This window comes from Erpetoichthys calabaricus, chromosome 16 (assembly GCF_900747795.2).
Source record: "Erpetoichthys calabaricus chromosome 16, fErpCal1.3, whole genome shotgun sequence".
Classification (NCBI taxonomy): domain Eukaryota; kingdom Metazoa; phylum Chordata; class Cladistia; order Polypteriformes; family Polypteridae; genus Erpetoichthys; species Erpetoichthys calabaricus.
Window position 1 is genome coordinate 57,948,154 of NC_041409.2, and position 21,944 is coordinate 57,970,097.

The window sequence follows — 21,944 nt, forward strand, 5'->3', positions numbered from 1 at the left end:
CCACAGAAAAGCTTCAGAGTAAATCATAAATAGATAGATAGATAGATAGATACTATGCAGTGAGATGTAGAATTTGGACAAATCTGAGTGTAGTGTGAAGTGTTGTACATTAGGACTGATAAGCACAGGAATACTGTACACCCAGATTAGAGCTCACTCGTTTGTATTGAGAATGAGTGAGGACAGAGGGGACTATAAGGTTATGTAATGGATTTGTGTAGTGGTGAACATACAAAGAGCATTGTGTTGGAGAGTGGTAGTGAAGGTAAGTGCACAAGTAAAGGTAACGATTTAATGGTCAGTTTACATCCCTATCTTTAGATGCGGTTATAAGCCTTTGGCAATGACATAAAGAATGGAATTACATGTACCAGTGCACTTCTAGAGAGCTGCAATGTTCATCCTTCATAGTAGGATTAGGCCCCCAACAATCTGGAAACACCTAGGAGAAGAGATTGATTGAAGCTATCTGAGTTGGTTTTGGCATCTAGTGAACATGTTCCATGGATACTTCTTGTGAGATATGTATTAGCAATGGGCAAAACGGATATACTGAGGACGCAATTTGGGGCAAAATGGAGGGATTACATCTCTGAAATGGTTTGGGAGCACCTGGGAGGAGTTGTTGTGGTACTCGTTATAGGGAATGGTAAGTTTGGTCAGATCTGCTTACTCAGGGGAAGCAGTTTAGAAAATAAAATAAAATTAAAAGCTCTACAAAAAACTGAATTTTATCCAAAAGTATATTTAATTTATTTTATCTGCTTGGGCGTCTCATGTTAGAAGAGTTATTGCCAGTAATGGCGTTCATGTTGATATAAAACCTAAAGTTCTCAATTCAACTCAAGTATTTACAATAGCAGATTGTTTGCCTGATTCCAGATGTCTGTCTTTTGTTTTCTCAAATAAGCTGCTACATCCCGTCCTAAAACCGCCTGTGAGCGACACCGAGACACGTTACTGGCACAGCTTAGTGCACAGGGGAGGCTGGCCTTTTTGGGAGCTTATATCCCCCAGTGTGAAGAAGATGGAAGTTTCCAGCCTCTGCAGTGTCATGGCTCCACGGGTCACTGCTGGTGTGTGGACAGCACTGGAGTGGAACGCCCTGGGACTAGAACTGTTCCTGGAACTCCACCATTAAACTGCAACCAGCCAGGTGAGTCATGATGGCGACTTCTTTGCATGTACCTGAGATCAGCCACATAAGCCAGAGCACATCTTACAAATTACAGACAGATCAACAATAATTGGGCATTAGGGACAAGAGCCTGAAGTCAGGTATGTAATTTGTGATGTGGAGTTGGGCGGAATTAATTGGCTCATGAAGTGGGGCTAAGTAAGTTTACCCAAAATTGATCCCCAGAACAACAATGGGAGGTTGTAGAAAAAGGAGAAAACCGAGTGGTATTTCAATGTGCTCAAATCTGTAACATGGGTATGAATGTATGTTCAATTTCGGCCATTGAAGTTTTGGGAAAGTGGTGACAAGAGGGACTACTGAGGTTATTTTATTATGAGAATTTGGAAGCTTGGTACTTGACTTCATTTCGGTCTACACTCCATGGGTGACAGGGCCTTCAGCTGTATAGCACCCAGACTCTGGAATGACGTACCAAAATTAATTAGATCAGCTTACTCCATGAATTCTTTAAAAAAAACTCAAAACTCATCAGTTCAGGAAGGCTTTTAGCTCTACCTGACTTTATTACCCTTCTTTCAGTTTACCTTTATGTCAAGATGCTCAAGTAACCTGTGTGTGTGTGCTAGACCATCAATGATGTTGTCTGTTAGGCTTTTTCTCTGAATTTACTATCATACTTGTCTTTATTTATTATTTTGGTTTAGTACAATGCTATATACTGTATACCCTGCCATTCTTTCTTAAACTCTGTGAAATGCCTTGAGCATGGGAAAGACGCTATATAAATAAAATGTATTATTATTATTAAAATGAGTCATGATGTGGACTTGGAGTGATCACCTGAAGTCAGGTAGGCAAGCAGTGATGAAGCCTTGAGTAGGGGGTTCTAACCTGAGTCAGGTAAGCAGTGAAACAGGAGAGGTTAGGAGCAGGTGCTGATACACCCACCACATGACAAATCAACTCAGGATCCCCAGATTAGGGCCCAAGTGTAGCCATGCAATGGGTGACACATCAGCACCACACTAGTTCAGATGGAATGGAACAGTGTGAGGTTTTTTATGGTGGCTGGAGTGCCAATTCTGCCACCAACCCCCAGGTTTTTCCCTGCAGGGTGGAGGGCCTACCTGCAGGGCTGGATGCAGATTAACGTCATGCCCAGGACGAAGCAATTGCAGGTTAAGGGCCTTGCTCAGGGGCCAAACAGAGTACAGTCACTTCGGACATTTACGGGATTTGAACCGGCAACCTTCCAATTACCAGTGTAGATCCCTACCTCAGAGCCACCACTTCACCTTGAGGTGTGAAAGGGGACCTCATTAAAACATCTTGAATGAGCAGGACATAGAATTAACTCTGAGTGTTATATGAAAGTTGCATGTGAATTTGATCTCTTTTGAAAATTCAGCTGTTTCTGCTTTAGTGAAAAACTATTACATTTATCCAATCACTTCTGTGTTCACCCCTGCAGAACCAACTCCGCGATCAGCAACAATGTGTGAGCGCTGGAGGAGCAGTCTGCTGGAGCACTATGGGGGTCAGCCTGCTCCTCACCATTATATCCCACAGTGTGATGACTTGGGAAACTTCAGCCCTCTGCAGTGCTATGGGGACAATAGTTATTGCTGGTGTGTGGGATGCACAGGGCCGAGAAGTGTCTGGCACTCGCTCGCACAGTGGAATCATCCCAGCATGTAAGTTCTGAGGCACATCGTCTGTCGTGGCTAATTACTCTGCTTTATTTGCTTACCTATGGTTATTTGTTTTACTTTATTTAAAAAAATGTAAGTTACTTTACAATCAAGCTGATAGTTCTCATGTTTACACAAGCCTGTAATGCACAGACCTAGTTTCAGAAAATAACAATTTACACCAAATTATTAACTAACATATCCCATAAGACATATTTGGTAGATGGACTGGCAACTCTCACTTGACCTAGTGTCAGTATGTATGTACCCTGCAGTGGACGTTAGTGTCCTGTCCAGGGGGGTTCCCCACCTTGTGCCTGTACTGCCAGGATTGGCTGCAGCTCTCCATGACCCTGAATTGAATTAAGCAGGTCTGAGAGCATACAGAATGCGCAGTATGTGTTTATGTGTTTATTCAGCTTAACTGCCTCTATGGAATAAATATTTAAATGTGTTGATTTGATTATAGAGCTCTTTCAGGCCTAAGCCAAGATTGCCTAATATCATTCCAACAACTGGTAAAACAAAATGGGCAGGAGCAGCTGTGCAGAGACCTTCTTGTGTGATCACAAGAACATCGTCCTAGGAGAGGGGTCTATAGGTCTGCCCCTCTGCTGACTTTCCACATTCCAGACAAGATCATATTTCTTTAAAATCTTTCTGCAGGTGTCAGGCTGACAGGTATTTAGCTAGGTTTTTCTAAAAATATTGTTTTTCCTTTGCCCTACCATTTTTCTGGATTTCAAGATAGTTTAGTAGTCATTTTGCTTGTGCACTCTGCAGGTTATACTCATACGTGCATAAACTGTATTGTCCTTGCTGCTTGACCCTAAAAAAAGAACAGAGAGGGTATCCATTTTTTATCATATTGGAGGAACAGGTGCCATCTAAATGACATTTTACATTTTTAATCAGACCCTTTTGTCTTTTTTATTCCTGGTGCTTGTGATGTTCCTTTATTTGTTTGTGTGTTTTTATTTTATCATTTACAGCTCTGAGGTGTTTTCTTTGCTCTTTGAGAACTACATCAATGCAGGCAGGCTGTCATGTCTGTCCACGTAGGGAGAGCTGAGTAAATCAACTGTAATTTCTTACTGCAGTGTATTCTACAGACAATGATGATGCCCTGTCTTCACAGTCTTGGAAATTACTTTTTAGGCATATCTAAAACTTATCTTAAAGTCCCATAAAATTTTTTAATTAACTTAAGTACATAAATTGGTGATTTAGAGCAACACTACACTAAACTGCATTTCTATTACAATACAAACAGGGAAAAGGAGTGCTTACCACTTCTCTCTGGGTCCCCTGTGTATTCCAGAGAACCACTGGGAATGGGATCTGTCCCAGATAATCTAATTTAATATGTGGTATAAGTAAATAAAGGGAACAACTGCAATTTTATTTACTGATTCTTTTATGTGATGCACCGCTCCTTAAATGCATGCAAATATTTGCTATAAGGAAGAGGTGTGATAGCAATCGTTTTATCTTGATACCTGTCACACATACCCTGTGGCACCGTAAGTTCCTCTCTGTACCCTGAAAGACACAGGCCATTAGTTAATACATCTTTCCTTCTATCTTGTTAAGCCTGTTCTTGCAGGATTGTGGGAAGCTACACCCTATCCTGGCAGCTATGAGTGGAAGGCAGGACCTAGTCAAGCAAAGGGTGGCGGTCTCTTTTGTATGGCACGCTAATGCACACCCCTATACGCTCTCATATTAGGTCTGTTTTAAGTAACAACTTAACATGCAGCACTTTGAGTTGAGTCAGGAAACTGGAACACTGGCACACCCAGACACTGGAGGAACATGTAAACTCCTCATTGTTGTTAGGTTGTGAAGCAATGAGACCGCAGCATGAACCACCACACCAGATATCAGGCATCCTTAAAGAAAGCTCTGCTGTAATGAACACACAAGTCAAGTCTCCAGGTAAACCTCTAGTGATCTGCTGGATGGCCTTGTAGCTAAGGTGATGGAATTTGAACCACTGTTTGCTAGTTCAATCTCTGAGACTCTAAGAATGCCACTTGAACTGCAGGTCTACCAGTTGTCAAAAATTAAAGTAAAGTCTCTCCTGATCCTGAATGAAGGAATGTGTATTAACAAGTACTTTGAAATTTTCTCATGCTGTGTACGCAGTATAAATTTTGGGAAAAAACAATGTCACCCTCTAAATAATAACTGCGGACAGCATGACCTACTGGCTTTAGTTTTTAACCACAGGATGGCACATTTAGTCCACACCACTGAATCACTGATTAACTCTGAACAAATGTTTTTTAAGTTGCATGTGATCAGGCTTGTGCACCAAAGGAGAACTGAGATGTAAGAATTGTTTGGGTGTCAACATGATGATTCCCCATTTAGTTATGAACAAAACAAAACAAGGACCTTGCAATGCAACAGAATGTAAATAGTTCAGTTCTCATGTGCAATACGATTTGTTTCTATGAGAAGACCACCATCTCTCCGATTCTCTCCCTCTCTGTTTTCTGGGTCCAAATGACAACCGTGATCTGTAATCACCCTGTTTATGTCTGCCTGCTCTCGGCAGGGGCGGTGCCTCCAATGGTTGGTGGAGGCGGGGCCAAGTGTTGGTTCCTATGATGGCTCAACGCTGTATAAGGAAACCAGAGCTAAGGCTAACGGCAGCAACACCTCTCTTGCCAGGCGGGTGGTAACGTTGGGATTACTTGAACCCTTCAGTAGATTCTCAAGTGTGCATGCTTGACAGGCTATAATATTACCATATAGAATTTTCCTCTAATGAAAGTGTCAGATAACTGAGAAACTTGAAATACTTTAATAATATAGAATCAAACTCTAAATGGAATACCATTTTATTCATGGTGCACACTGGTACACAACAAGTCCATGGTGATCTTTGGTGTGTAGAAGGCAAACCAATGCAGCTAGAAGAAAAAGTCAATGTGACTACAAGGAACACATGCAGATTCTGCACCGTTGGTGCTAAAGCCAGGATGTGAGCCTGTTCTCCTGGAGCTATGAGGCACAAGTGCATTGTCCTGTCTGTGTGACAGAGAGTGACCTTTTATTTTTTCTTCTTGCGTTTAACTTTTTTATTTTTTCAGCATTCAAAGCTGAACATGACTCGGGAGTGTCCTAGTTTCATCTTGGCCGTGTGTGTTCCAACATTTCAGCCCTGACCTCCGAGGGAAGTGAGCCTCCCAACACTAGCTTTGCCTCTCCAGCCTGCCATCTCGTGGTTTCCTCCCTTTCACAGCCCTCAGTGTGTAAACCTTTCTGCTCTTAACACAATGACTCATTTAACTGAGAGCAGCCAACATCGCAGCTGGAAAAAAGAAATTCATTCGATCCATTCATTTTTTTTAAGGCGTCTAATATGCTGGGTCAGCCCAAGCCAGGAGCGGTACTTGTCAGCACAATAGGGCCTTTCACGTTCATTGAGTCTCTGTTGCTCGACTTCTTGCCATTTCAAGTATGTGAAACGTTCCATGAGCTCACTTAATAGTATAAGAAAAATCTTTGTTCTGAAAAGTTCACCACATACAGGCTGGCTTTTGGGTGTATGGAGCAGGCCTGTGTGTATAGGGATGTTGAGATAAAGGGGGACGTGATGAATCTCAATCTCAGAGAAAGAGAGAATGTCACCTGCGTCTTATCCAAACACAGAAACACTGAGGGTCTTCAAACAGTTTCCACTGACACGAAGGGTAGGCATGACGATTTCTCGTTTCAGACCTCCACACTTAAACACCTCTTTTGAGTGGCGTCCTCGCATCCGAGTGCCTGTCTTGTTTCTTCACCTCCCTCATTGCACCTTCATGCAGGTTAATGTGGTGTGATGGGAAGCAGAGTTTCCTCATTTGAGTCGATGTGATTCAGTTAACAGACCATATAGTCTTTTTTATTTATTTATGCAAGGTCAATCTCCCCCCTGTTACTTAGCTTTTGCGCCTGAAAATGTACCCTGTCTAGTTGTCTTTATGTCTGTCTGTCTAAATTAAATCATTCTATTTCAACACTGGCTCCCTTCTGGCTTTGAGAGAGTTGTCTTCATGTCAGAGGTGCAGGCACACATCTAATAAAGAATAACTGAGCGCGTCCCGCTGCCGGTGTGCCATTGGCAGTTTATAAAGCCCAGTTCAATTGTGCAGGCTCCTTGAACAATGCAGCGTATCCCACCGATGCCTCACAGTGCTTGTCTCTCCAGCTCGGGCTCCTCCTCAGTAGCATGCGTGTCAGTTTACTCCTGGGACCCTCATATTGTGGGGTAGTCGGAATGCTGTCAAGCTGGGTGCCAGTTCTCAGTGGCTTTAGAGTGAGAGTGCATTAGCAGTTGTGGAAGGTTTCTCCTGCATTGGACTTACTGTAGGCCTGATTCTGACCTTCACATCCTATACCGTTGGACCCTAGTTCAGTTCCCAGCAGCACTGCTGTCGTATTTGTATGTGGGGTTTTCTCCAAACAGCATTTTCTTGCCACATTCTGAAGACCTGATTGGAGGCTCATCTGAAATTGGCCAAGTGTGTTCTCATGTTCTGCTTCATGCCCGACGCTGTTATTAATTGACTTTGGCTACCTACAAACTCATGCTGGATTAAGTTAATATAGGAAGTTGGATGGACTGATTATACAGTGCTGTATATGTCCACTACTCACTGCAACACCCTGAAATTTGGTACAAATGAGGACACTGATGCACTAAATGTTTGGCTGACGTTACATACTCGAGGGCTTAAAATTATATTACAGATAAGCAGTAAGTCTGCCATCAGTGAAATTGGTCCTGATGCAGTGACGGCCTTGACTCTTTCCCTTGGGAAGCCATTTTCCTCCACATCACCATTTCTGGCCAGCTGTGTAAATGGCAGAATTTAGGTATCTTCCTTCCAACAGCCTCCTGCACCAGGCAGTCCAGTCATTGGTCCCTATTTTAGAGGACTTCTCTAGTGATGGCTGCAATGTTTAACTAGGCATTACCTTGCTGGAAAATGCCATTTTTGGTGGCGTTCATGAAGAGAACAACTGTGGACAAACTATTGAGCAGTCCATGGTGCCACAGTGATGACAAAATAGGACCTGCTCTCCTTTGCTTTCATTACATAACCCATAATGCCAGCAATTGGTGGCATATGCATTTTGACATGTGGTCTCTTTTCTCCAGACTTTCAGCAGACCCAGTGTTGCCCATCACTCCTTCTGAAAATGACAAAAGACTCCTCACTAAAGAAGGGTTGGCATCAGTGTGCCAGCCAGTGCTGTCATTCTTTACAAGTTTTTTGCTATCTGTGCTGAGGTAGTAGAGGGTGACATTAGACTGGAACACAGGAGCCAGATGGCACCTAATGGTCTGTCTTGTGAAATAAATCCAGCAGAAAAGCAATTGGCATGGTGGTGGCTCTACAGCCTATTATTGCTAGCTGGTAGATATCCCAGTCTACTGTGCCAAGTGATTCTGTCCCCAGTGTGTGAGCGGCAGTCCTTTCAGCCATCCATCAGTAACACACATATTGTGTAGTTGTGTTCTGCAAGATCTCTGACAGACATGTCACCCTCATATATGTCAAAATTTCATCTCATGGACAAAGTTGTAGGGAATTTATTATTCATCTGTGTTTATGACTTGTGTTTCAAAAATGATAAAGATCTGAGTCTCCCACCAATAACGTGCTCTATAACTTGACCATCTGGAATGATATTGTGCTGAAACTTGAATCGTTTATGAAGATGCCCATAAAGGTGCACAACTCCGTCATGGTGCCGCAGTTTTCATTTTTAACAAAGTCTGCATTGTAATGTATTGCTCTCAAAATGCACTTTCATTTTCCTCAACTTCGACATTACAGTGGGGTACCATGTGAGTGAAAACTGGGACGCTCCGAATGTCTGGAAATGAAAACTGGGACAGTTGGCCGCTTTCTGCTTAAACACTGGGAGACTTGGAAATAAAATTTAAAACTGGATTTGTTCTGGTAAAACATAAGTGTGTAGCCAAGCTTATTGCAACACTGTATCCGCACCACCTGCCATTGTTAGGGCTGACAAGCCATTACATAGATTTTTACTTGCTAAGTTCTAATGTTGTAGCCACAAAAGAATGTTATCTGGGAATCTAACCTGGGAGCCATGCTGGGATCCATTGAACATCTACACAATGCTCTCCATCTCCATTTTACTGCTTACACAGGTCTTTGGGCGCTTTGTTCTGCTCTCCTGTAAGTGAATCTTCTACTAGTTTATGCAGTATTGTCCAGTAGTCCCTCTATGGACATGTGTCCGTCAAAGTGAAGCAACTTTAGTAGATGCATGGATGTGACCAGCTCAGAAATTAGATAAAGAGTACAATATTCTGCATGTTCTCTATAAAGAGTACTCTGATGTGTTGAGCTACCAGTCTTTTCTTATTAGTTTTTTTTTAAAACAGGGCATACAGTAACTTCTCCATGCAAAAGTCAGGCTAATGCAACATGAGATACACCAGAGGTGGTTTGGGGTTTATGGACCACCATGTTGTTTACATCTGAATCAGAAGTTAGCAAGAGCAGCAGTACCCTCCATATATTCTACATATGGTTAAAAAATAGTTCTGTTTATACCGCACAGGTACCATTAAAATCATGAAAGTCATTTGTATCCAGGGTGTGTGTGTGCACTTAATAAGAAGACAGACTTAAAGCTAGAACAGAACTCAAATGCTGCCACATTCCTTCTCTGTGATGACACCATGTCTTGTTTTGCACACTTGTGACCTACCTGTGATAACCATGTAGTAGAAACAGAAGCTGCTGAATACAGAAGGAGACACTACTTGTGCCTAAGGTTGACTGATCACTTGGGGGGGCTATTGATTAGCTATGGAAGTTTTAGCTTCTTTGAATTAGTGCTTCATGTTGAAGGCAATGCTACAAAAGTCAAAGATGATGTTACAATCTGAGTGCTGTCTATCCCAGAAGCAGAAAGACATCCACAGGCTGTTCTTTGATTTTGTTTTTGTTCTTTTTTCTGTTTTATTCTCCACCAGGTCTACCAACTGTACCTCCTCCCACCTTGCAGCCAACACCTCGCCCAGATGTGACCCCACCTCCCTTGGGTACTGTCTTGCTTTATGCACAAGGACAACAGATTGGCTCTCTGCCACTCAATGGCACCCGAATCAATAAGGAGAAGGCTGCTGTGGTCCTGGCACTTCATGTATGATTCTTCTTGTAGATTCTTGACTTCCAATGAACGCATACAAGTTGACATTTTCTTTAATGAATTGTAATGATTCTGAGTTCTTCACAGATGAGCCTGTTTGTGTCAAGTGTTTGGGGAGTTAGAGTGCCCCCTGGTGGCGGCCACAATATAATATATATATATATATATATATATATATATATATATATATATATATATATATATATATATATATATATATATATATATAATATAATATAATATATTGTGGCCACCAGGGGGGCACTCTAACTCCCCAAACACTTGACACAAACAGGTTTTATTGTGGGAAGCTCTTCTCAGGCAAGCGTTTCTCACACCACAATCACAATACAGATAATATATATATTAAAATATAAATAAATAATGAGGGCGACACGATGGCGCAGTGGTAGCGCTGCTGCCTCACAGTTAGGAGACCTGGGTTCGCTTCCCAGGTCCTCCTGCGTGGGAGTTTGCATGTTCTTCCCGTGTCTGTGTAGGTTTCCTCTGGGTGCTCCGGTTTCCTCAAACAGTCCACAGATATGCAGGTTAGGTGCATTGGCAATCCTAAATGTCCCTAGTATGTGCTTGGTGTGTGGTGTGTGTGTGTGTGTGTGTGTGTGTGCGCCCTGCGGTGGGCTGGTATCCTGCCCGGGGTTTCTTCCTGCCTTGCACCCTGTGCTGGCTGGGATTGGCTCCAGTAGACTACCATGACCCTGTGTTAGGATATAGCGGGGGTGGACAATGACTGATGACTGACTATATATATATATATATATATATATATATATATATTTATATATATAATATATATATATATATATATATAATATATATGTATGTGTGCCTCATGTGCAAGCAATACAAAAAAATTATAAGAAAAGTACGCAAAGAAACACTCTTCTAATGTCCTGATTATGACGTCAGGCTATGTGTTGGTGGTTGTTTCAAAATGTGTCACACAAAGGACGTGTACTAAATCTGCACCAGTACAGCAGTTGGCACTCGACATATCTCTACTACTGTTTTATTACGATGTTCTGCTAGTTACATGTTTCTGTTATACATAATAACATTTTTCTTCTTGAAAAAAAATTCTACCTTTTTGGCTTGTTTTCCAGGGGCAAACATAATGCTAAGGAGGCTATAGGAATACTCCACCCAAAAAATGTAATTTGATGTTTTCACAGAGACCTGAGATTACAAAGTTTATGACACAAAGTTTACAACTTAGCAGGCTTGAATGGGGGCTAGCAGGGGTTACTGAATCTTTGACACAAGTAATTCTCAATTAGTCCAGACTCAGTACTTCTTTTTACTAAATATTGTTAAATATGTATGTGTTTGTGACATTTTGAGCATATGCCTGGATAATTGAGATGTGCATTATGGGAGATTTTTTTTTTCATGGACATTTCAATATTGTTTGCTGTTTAATATCTGACCCCTGCTGGTCTCCTTTCAAGCTCGTTATATCATACACTTTGTGATCTGCATTCTCCATGTAAATATGAAATTAATTTTTTTCTTGGCCATCACTACAAACGACATGGGATAAGTAACCATTAAAAAAAAAAAACATTTTGGTGGAGTATTCCTTTAAGGGAGGCAGACCTCACAGACTTGTCTTGGTGTAGATGTCCCATGCCATGGTAGCACACCAAGCCACACAAAATCTAATATATTTGGAAGGACAGTGCTGATTCTTGAGTTGGAGCCTAAGACTGAATGAGTATGGACTTGTGGAGATAACTTGGGACAAAGACTCATTAACAGGGTGGTATAGGAGCCACATATCTGGGGGCATCAATGGTGGAAGGGAGCCTGTGTTTTGGCTAATGTGCGGTTTAGGACAAGGACCCCTCCTAGTCAGATAGGGCTCAGCTTTTTAAACAGGCAGGCCTAGAGGCAAAGAGGTGACATGTCATGAATCACAAAGTGGTGCCATTACATTAATTGGCAACTCAATTTAGTCAAGGGTGAGTGCGAGAATGAATGTGCACTGCGGTGGGCTGCAAGCTCATTGGAGGGTTGGCTCCTGGGATAGTCTCCACCCTCTGTGACCCTAAAATTAAGTGGGCTCAGATGGGTAGGCTTGTGAGAATTTTGACTTTGTGTTCAGGACTAGGTTGGTACACAGAGGTACCCTTGGCACAATACATGACAGTTGACTTTTATTTACTAGTTTTACGGTGCTCATAAAAACCTTACTTATTGAAAAGTACCATTTGAAAAATTCATATTTATAATTGCTTTATTCATTTCAGGGTTCCATTGTTGTGGGCATTGACTATGACTGCAGAGAGAGGATGGTGTACTGGACAGACGTCGCTGGGAGAACAATCAGCAAAGCCAGTCTGCAGGCTGGGTCAGAGCCGGAAATCATTATCAACTCGGGTAGGTGAAGACTTCATGGAGCTTCAGGGGCCAGATAGGTTTGTGCCTGCATGTGTTCGCCTGGCAGAGATGCCTGTAAGTAGTTCTTCCACCCAGCACAGGTCCGGAGTCAAAGAGGCAGCAGCTCGCCTTGACTTGGTCTATCTAACTGCTTTTATGCACTTCATAAACTGAAAAGCAACCCTACTGTTCCAAGGCCAGGAAGTCAATTATGGGATTCACATTTCGTTAGTTTCAGATAAGTGAAGATCACATGCCGCATCTAATGGATTCTAAAATTGACACTTTTTGTTGAAGGGAATTAAGAGTGCCGCTTTGAACCGTGTAATTCCGGCATGCTTCAGTGCTTATTACAGGGCCCCTCTGCCTGGTGTCTTGTGCATTTCCGGGAGGTGGAAGTCAGAGATATGGGATACCTCACAGAGAGAGGGGCTGCACTGCGCTCCGTCTGCTGTTTCCTGTGTTTTAAACACACTTGAGAGCAACTGCTCTCACTGCAATTTTTTTTTTCTGTTGCAGCTTTTAATAAATTTCATTTGATCTTTGAATTTTTCCATCTCTGATCTTAGGACTCCTAAGTCCAGAAGGCCTTGCTGTGGACCACGTGCGACGAAAAATGTTCTGGGTGGACAGCGGTATGGATAAGATTGAAACTGCCAGACTGGATGGCACCGAGAGACGTGTTCTGTTTGATACTGACCTGGTCAACCCCAGGGCCATTGTGGTGGACTCCCATAGAGGGTAAGTGCCAATGAAAGCCCAAGGACGCCTTTGAACAGTCGTGCCAACTCTGACTAAATTAAGGCAGTGGGTATTGCTTCTGGCTGGTGTTTTGGTTAGTTGTTGCCTGCAGCACCAGGCACAAAGTGTGAAGTAGCCCAGGATGTGTGCCAGGACTTTTAAATGTCACCAGATGCCCAACCAATGCTGTTTTCCTACTGAGTGGCCGATGGTGCTGAACATCAGCCTCCTCACCTCACTGGAATGAAACACTGAGTTAAAAAAACTGGACAGATGAACAACTGAATGCCAGTTGAGTAAAATCCAGTCTGTAATACAATTACTAACTCAGATCTACAGTCTGAAGAATAAGAACTTCAAAATACATTGGTAGAAACACCAAGTGATAGAAAGAGTGCATTCAGAAAATGTCTGGATGGATTGATACATTTCAGATAAGAGAAGAACACAATCTAACAAAGTAGTGTTCAGGAAACTAGAAACTGTCATCCAATACCATAAAACTTCACTCTGCCAGACCCGTCTAGTTTTGGAGTTGCATATCAGACATTTGGGACTCTTTGTCATCTGCATGTGGGGTTCAGCAATGTCCGTTTCCCCATACGCCTTGCAAACACTGCCTTTATAGACCTAATCTGAGGGAGGTTCAAGACTCACTGCAGCCCACACTCACTCAGTCATTCAATTAATTAAAACTGGGCCATCACCATCCAGAGCAGCTAACATTCCTGGTGATCTGTCTACCAAGTCTGCCCAACATAGTGGCAGATCCTGCCACATCTCTCCGCAAGCCTCCTCACCCTTAAAAAAAGTGGACTTCCACCAAAAACTCAAATCTTCCATCAGGTCCCTTTACATGTGACCTCCTGTTGCCAACACCAGGGCTCACCTAAAGTACTAAATGGTGGAACACTCATGTAAAAGCTGCTGACACGCTTGAGTAGGATCTGCAGTCGGGTTGGTCTCTTTTCCTCTAATTTCCAGCCAGGATTACAATTAGCCAATACATATTATGAACTCAAATCTACTAGGTAATGCTGAAATTACCAGCACACCATTAGTAAGCAGAAATCAAATGATGAAGCTATTAAAACTTTTGTCAAGAATAAAACAAATCAGCTGCGGTGGGTTGGCACCCTGCCCAGGATTGTTTCCTGCCTTGTGCCCTGTGTTGGCTGGGATTGGCTCCAGCAGATCCCCGTGACCCTGTGTTCGGATTCAGCGGGTTAGAAAATGGATGTATGGAAAACAAATCAGCTGGAGTCATCTGTAGTATTATGTAGTGTTGATATTATAGTAATACAAATGTGGCAAAATCCAAACAGTGGGGTAGAGTATAACGTAAAATGGCACACATTATTTAGAAAAGATGGCAGAGTATCTGTTTAGGTAAAGTAGAAATGAAACACATGTCTGCTTCAAATGGGGACGAGCCACATCTTAGTGACGATATCGGGATTTCACCGGAAAGCACCACGAATAGAGGCCTGCTATTAGCCGTGTGCTGAAGACCACCCAGTGCACAAAGTGTTTCAATATGCAACATTTTAATACAGTAATCTCTCCTCGATCGCGGGGGTTGCGTTCCAGAACCCCCTGTGAAAGGTGAAAATCCGCGAAGTAGAAATCATATGTTTTTATGGTTATTTATATATTGTCATGCTTGGGTCACAGATTTGCACAGAAACACAGGAGGTTGTAGAGAGAAAGGAACTTTATTCAAACAGTGCAAACAAACATTTGTCTCTTTTTCAAAAGTTTAAACTGTGCTCCATGACAAGACAGAGATGACAGTTCCGTCTCACAATTAAAAGAATGCAAACATATCTTCCTCTTCAAAGGAGTGCGCGTCAGGAGCAGAGAATGTCAGAGAGAGAGAGAGACAAGCAAACAAATCAATAGGGCTGTTTGGCTTTTAAGTATGCGAAGCACCGCGGCACAAAGCTGTTGCAATGAAGGCAGCAGCTCACACCCCCTCCGTCAGGAGCAGAGAATGTCAGAGAGAGAGAGAGACAGATAAAAACAAACAAGCAAAAATCAATACGTGCCCCTTCGAGCTTTTAAGTATGCGAAGCACCGTGCAGCATGTCGCTTCAGGAAGCAGCTGCACAGAAGAGAGCAACGTGAAGATAATCTTTCAGCATTTTTAGACGAGCGTCCGTATCGTCTAGGTGTGCGAACAGCCCCACTGCTCACACCCCCTAGTCAGGATCAGAGAATGTCAGCGCAAGAGAGAGAGAGAAAATTAAGTTGGGTAGCTTCTCAGCCATCTGCCAATAGCGTCCCTTGTATGAAATCAACTGGGCAAACCAACTGAGGAAGCATGTACCAGAAATTAAAAGACCCATTGTCCGCAGAAATCCGCGAACCAGCAAAAAATCCGCGATATATATTTAAATATGCTTACATATAAAATCCGCGATAGAGTGAAGCCGCGAAAGTCGAAGTGCGATATAGCAAGGGATTACTGTAATGCAGTGTGATTCAAAAAGATTCATCTGATTTCAAAATGACTGATTTCACTTGTAAATCATTACAGTACATTACAGTAAATTGTAATGATTTAGGTGAGCATAAAGTTTATTATGTCATTTCACAAGTGCTCAATATGACCTCCTCCAGCTGTACGGATAACATCAACACGATAGTCAAATTCATCCCACACCTCGATTGAGCATGTCGGGTGTCACTGTACTCACAGCTCTTTCAATGCCATTTCGGAGATCATCCAGTGTCGTTGGGAGTGGTGGCACATAAACAGAACCCTTAATGTACCCCCACAAAAAAATAAAATACGGCATGAGATCTGGTGATCTTGAGGGCCAGAAGCGGAGGGCCAAATCGTGGGCTTCTTTACGGCCAATCCAGTGATGAGGGAGCTCGTTGTTGAGAGATGCTTGAACTTTCTGGTGCCAGTGAGGTGGCTCTCCATCCTCCGGTGACAGACAGAAACTCTATGACCCCCCCCCCCCCCTTCAATTGGTATGTGATTGGTTCCTAGGCGCCTCACGGTTGTACAAATATGGCACTTTGAAATTGGATGAATCGCTTTGAATCATCCTGTACTTAAAAAGCAAGTTTAGAGTTTATAGTTTTGGAGGACTTTACTAGCACAAATCACCTGGGGATAAACTTACAAATAGCAGAGCACAAGAAGAAGATATCCTGTTTGGGACTGATGAGAAGAGCAGGTGTGAAGTGCTGTGCAGTGGACGTCGATCTTCAGCCATCAAGTGTTACGTTCACAATGGCTACTCCTGAGAGGACGATGGATTCAGAGCTTACGCGTCACACAGCAATTCTGGGCAACTTTGAGGACATGCTTTGTGGCTGCTTTAATCCAAGAAGCTCTGGATTCTCCTGTAAGGAGTCTGCATGTGAAGTGTAAAGGTGGCATGTGATGGCCATAAATGTCCAGTTGTACTGACAACGCACCAATCAAAACACAGAACTCGCTAGAGCCCACCCTGTCAACTCTAACCGGTGAAAAGTGCAGTTGGATTTCACATTGTGTGCGGCGTCGCTGAAATAAATAAATGGAGTAATTAAAATATTTTAAGACACATTTAATTATTTATGCTCACATCATTTTATTATTTATATATTGTCATGTTTTACATTTATTTTTTATTGTGTTTATTTATTTTATTATCTCCAAAATGGGGCAGAATGGTGGCTCTGAGGCTATGATCTGCGCTGGCAATCAGAAGGTTGCCGGTTCAAATCCCGTAAAATGCCAGAGGTGACTCCACTCTGTTAGGTCCTTGAGTAAGGACCTTAACCTGCGTTTGCTTCATCCTGGGTATGACGTTAATCTGCAAGTAGAGCCTCCAAATTACAGGGAAAACTTGGGGGCTGGTCACAGGATTGGCACTCCAGCCAACATTAAAACTGTCACACTGTTGCAGTGTGGTGCTGAGGTGTCACCCGCTGCACTCGGGTCCCAATCCAGGTGGCTTGTCATGTGGTGGGTGCGACAATGCGTTTTCAGCGCATGCTCCCAACCTCACCCTCCAAAATATTCTTCCATAGCAGACAGGTGAGTACTGAGTTTTACAAATATGATAGAATTCAATGAGGAACCAATAAAAATATCAGAGCAGAGAGGTGCACATGGTGGCCTTTATCTTGAATTTCAGAAGGCTTTCACATGAGGTGCCACATGAGAGGCTTGTGGTCAAACTAAAGGAGGTGAGAACTGAAGGCACGGCAGTGTAGATGAACTGTTTAGGTGAGATTAAATGTAGGCTTGTGGGGATCAGAGGCCTGCATACACAAAAAGAGGTTTGAAATGTGCACATATTTGTGGCAAATCTGACCCATGCGTACACAACATTTCAGAGAAACTGAGAAATGTCGACACCCTTGATCAAGCAGGGAAATGCAGCTAAACCAAGCCGTTACTATGATGTGCATTGATGTGACAAACATATTAAACTTTAGAAGTGATGAATATGATGTACAGACTCTATTTTAGGTCCATTTGTACTTAAGATATTTTTGTCACATCGCTTACCTGTTGTCTCTTCTCAGGGCACTGGCTGACAGGTCAATGGTATGTCAGCCAAGCTTCTCTCTTTCATGCCCGCATGCTGGGAGCCATTAACCGACCAGTGAGGTGCTACATTCAGTTTTCGCATGGTATGGTTATACATACATTAAAAAATAAATAAAAATACAAAAATGTTTTTGCAGACATTAAAAGGCAATCTGCACCAGTGTCTGATTCTCCTAAGGTAATTGAAACTCTTTGCTGCAGTCATATTGCAATAAGTACACCTGACGAGAATGAAGCTGCTTTTGTTAACCGTACGCAGTGACATTCCACTAACGCACAAGTCATCTGTGATGCCAAGGTGTGACTGACCAATGTTGTGTCTTCATGGCCAGGGTCACCCTGTGATTCATTTCTTTTGAGACATGGTGGTGCTGTACGTGGGGGCTGGATTGTGTCTCACATGGCCTATGTACCACTCATTGTAACAGCAATCGCGCCATTACATATGCCAGGTGGTAGCGGCTACCCGCTCAGATGCTGGCGGTTTACACCTTTTCCAGAACCAATATGCAGAGGAAAGGTGTTATAAGTCAGCACATGATCGTGTGTTGTCAGTGGCGGAGCACAGCCAGATACTTTGAATGCAGGTGGTGGGGTGTCGCTGCATCAGGTGGGATGCTGTTCTACCAGCCAATGACGTTCTGCCACCTCGTGATTGTATATGTATGAGGTCGATTAGCATGCTTCATCGATGGTTGTTTCAGGACGGCTTTTGAGGCGCGCTCACTTATGCATTTTTGTAAGGTGATTGTGATTTATAAAGGGAAAATTGCGTGCATACGCCAGGTTTTATAAATCAGATTTTTTTATTTGGTGTACACATTTCCTTGTTTTTTTGTCGTTTGCATATTTTCACTCTCAAATTCATGTGACATTTTATAAAGGAGGTGAGGCCCCAGGGTTGGAGCTGCTACTCTTTATCAGAATGCCTAATAAAGTATTCACTCCCTTGGAAGTTTTTACATTTTATTTTGTTACACTGGATTTTATTTGGCTTTTTGGTGATGATCAACAAAACACGACTCTTTAACTTCAAAGTGACCTAAATGAATTACAAATACAACATGCATAATAATCGAGACTAAAGATTGTCATGGATGCATTTACTAAAAACTGAATTGATGGGGGTGAATACTTATGTGATTGATTATTTTGTATTTCTAATTACTGGAGGTCTCTTTGCAGAGATCTATTTTTCCTTGAGGGTCTTTTTCTGCTGAAAAGTGTAAAAAAAAAAGCCAAATTAACTCCGCTGAGACTCGATGTTGTAGAACAATACAACGTGAAATCAGCCTTGATAAACATAACCTGCTACACTGTCACATTTTTGCCATTGACAATTCGCTATGTAACCTGGAATGAGGTGAATCATTACTGGGGGACGTGGACGGCATTCAGGCTTGGGCACATTTGTGACAGGTGATATTAAACGTAAGTAGATGTACGATATCACATGTAGGAAGTAGGCATGTTAGATTTAAATACGCAAGGGCAGGTCTGAAACTTGAAAGCACACCTCGTGAGAAGGACCTGGGAGTGAGTGGCAGTGGGCTTATCGCCCACCACATCCAGACAGAGTACAGAAGTGATTAATAAGCTATGCATCACTACGTGTGGCGTACACACTCAAGTTAAATCAATTCAGAAATTGTTCAGCTTCTGTTTTGCAGTCTCAGGCCCGGTTCCTCTTGTGGCCTCGGGTTTCTGTGTACAGATATGGCAGTGATACATGTGCTCAAAGACACAGCTCGGATCTTTCATTTTCAGTGTCCCTTCATTGCCATCATGAGCTGACAGATTCACAGAGGTCCTGCACTCAAGACAATGTGAAGTAGCACAGCAGCTGGCATTCTGTTGATGTTCATGATGGTCCACTACATACCAGCCTGTCTACTTTATTAATAGTCACATTTGTGCATACGAGGTTCATCCTGGTCAGATTATCTGTATGCACTCATATTGGATTTGGATTGTTCATAAAAATTAAAAAAAAAAATCCATCCATTATCCATCCATCCATCCATTATCCAACCCGCTATATCCTAACTACAGGGTCACAGGGGTCTGCTGGAGCCAATCCCAGCCAACACAGGGCGCAAGGCAGGAAACAAACCCTGGGCAGGGCGCCAGCCCACCACAGGGCACACACACACACACACACACACCAAGCACACATTAGGGACAATTTAGGATCGCCAATGCACCTAACCTGCACGTACTTGGACTGTGGGAGGAAACCAGAGCACCCGGAGGAAACCCATGCAGACACGGGGAGAACATGCAAACTCCACGCAGGGAGGACCCTGGAAGTGAACCCGGGTCCCCTTACTGCGAGGCAGCAACGCTACCACTGCGCCACCATGAAGAGTTGAAAACGTCACCTTTAGCTGCAGTGTGAACGTAACCGTAAAGTGATTTGGAGAAGTGAAGTGAATAGGAGCGGCGAGTTTCGGTGAGGTGAACGGCCCGTCCTAATCGAAGCAGACAGAGCACCTCCAGTCAGGTCAGCGAGGTCCTACTCACTTGATGTCTTACTTGATGTCCAGTACGTTTCCACTGGTGTCTTATTAAATGTGACATGCCAACGGCCCTTTTGTTGCTGGAGGATGACCTCTGACCCCCTTTGTCCTCCCCATCCCTTCCAGTTCCTTAATGCTGTTCACAGGCCACAAGATGTTAGTGTGATGAGCATAACGGAATGTCTCCTTGTTTGATGTGGCTCATTGAAATGCACACGTGATCAGCTCACAGACGGCTGAGAGAGCCTCTGCATCTTCCTCTCCTGCCATGGCTGGCTGGCTGACACGCAGCAGTTCCCCGCTGAAGCACGGCACTCGTCTTGATTACACACTGCCGCTGGCTCAAACATTTCCGTACCACAATGCAAATCAAAGATAGCAGCCAGCGAGATTGGGCTATGCTAATGGAATCCAGGCAAGCGTGTGGTCCTGATTAAATATGTCCACCCACGCCTCGCTGAAGCATGTAAGCTTTGTGCAGCGCTGTTAGCTCAACTTCAAACCAGGAAATTGCCTTTCATCAGAAACGAGTGCAGCAGGATGGGTCCATCTTCTCCTGATTATTCATTGCCACAGAACATCCACAAAGGAACTTGTCTACCAGGCTCCTCGAGGGCCCAAGTGTAACACCAAAGTTCCACCTCGTTTTTATACGCTCACCATGAAGAGTCTTATCTTAAATCTGCTGTGATGGCAACATCAGCTAAACAGAAGGAGCCAGCAAGTCTGTGGGTACGGGATGGCACCTCCTCAGGCCAATATGCTGGGAAGATATCAGGACAAGTGGTCTACTCTACAGCTGGGGGAAAATTTGAGGAACAGTCCAAATGGTCCAGGATGACATTATTTGGAAAAGTCCCTGAAGCCTGTGGAAAACATTACAGTTCAAGCAGAACCAACCTCCTAAGCAAGCCCAACTCCCTCAGTTTGAATTGCCCTGGCAGAAGACCTCACAAAAATGGTTTAATATCTCTACCCCACAGAGGCACTGCACTAAAGATGAAGAAAGGAAGCCATTTGGTCCAGTAGACTTCCCCATTATGATGCAGGCTAACTCCAAAATCCCCTGGAGGTGATAATTTCAATAGAACATTGCATTGTGGGAGTAATTACATGCCAGGCCCCGTGCACATTATTTGTGCTGTAATTACCTGGCGCTGGGGGCTCTAGCAGCTGTTCAGTTGAAATTCTCCAAGCACCAAAATGGTTGATTACATTTTTTGATGGAGCAAAGCAGGTGGGTGCTTTCTAAAACATAACTTTTAAATATCCGTCTTTATATTTTAGGAACCTGTACTGGACGGACTGGAATCGGGAAGCTCCAAAAATTGAAACATCCACTTTGGATGGCGAGAACCGACGTGTACTGGTCAGCCGGGACATTGGCCTACCCAACGCCTTAACCTTTGACTATTTCCGAAAACAGATTTGCTGGGCGGACGCAGGTAGGTGTTCTTAAAGTCCTGATAAATCAGAGCCCACCTTCACCCAAGTACCCACTGCAAAGGCAAGCAGTGACCTTAAGTCTGAACACCGCACACAGTCCGATTTCAGATATTTTACCTCCACACCTTAGTCTCCATTCTGGGGGTCTCTGGCATTACCCATGTTTGTTCAGAAGTAGCTTCTTATTCACAAACTCGCAGTCACTAAGAACACGGAGCTGACCACTGATTAGCTTCAGTTTCAAGAGCTGACCAAGCATG

At 43.2% G+C, this 21,944-nt stretch overlaps 1 protein-coding gene across 1 annotated transcript in view; it reads left to right on the forward strand.

The window, feature by feature from the left end:
- The window catches only part of nid2a (nidogen 2a (osteonidogen)), a 100,976-nt gene that overhangs the window by 76,670 nt on the left and 2,362 nt on the right, over positions 1-21,944 (forward strand). The window contains 7 exon segments of the mRNA XM_051919971.1: positions 911-1,156; positions 2,613-2,776; positions 2,778-2,835; positions 9,848-10,017; positions 12,291-12,420; positions 12,990-13,161; positions 21,526-21,683. Of these exon segments, the coding sequence (XP_051775931.1) occupies positions 911-1,156; positions 2,613-2,776; positions 2,778-2,835; positions 9,848-10,017; positions 12,291-12,420; positions 12,990-13,161; positions 21,526-21,683 (1,098 nt within the window).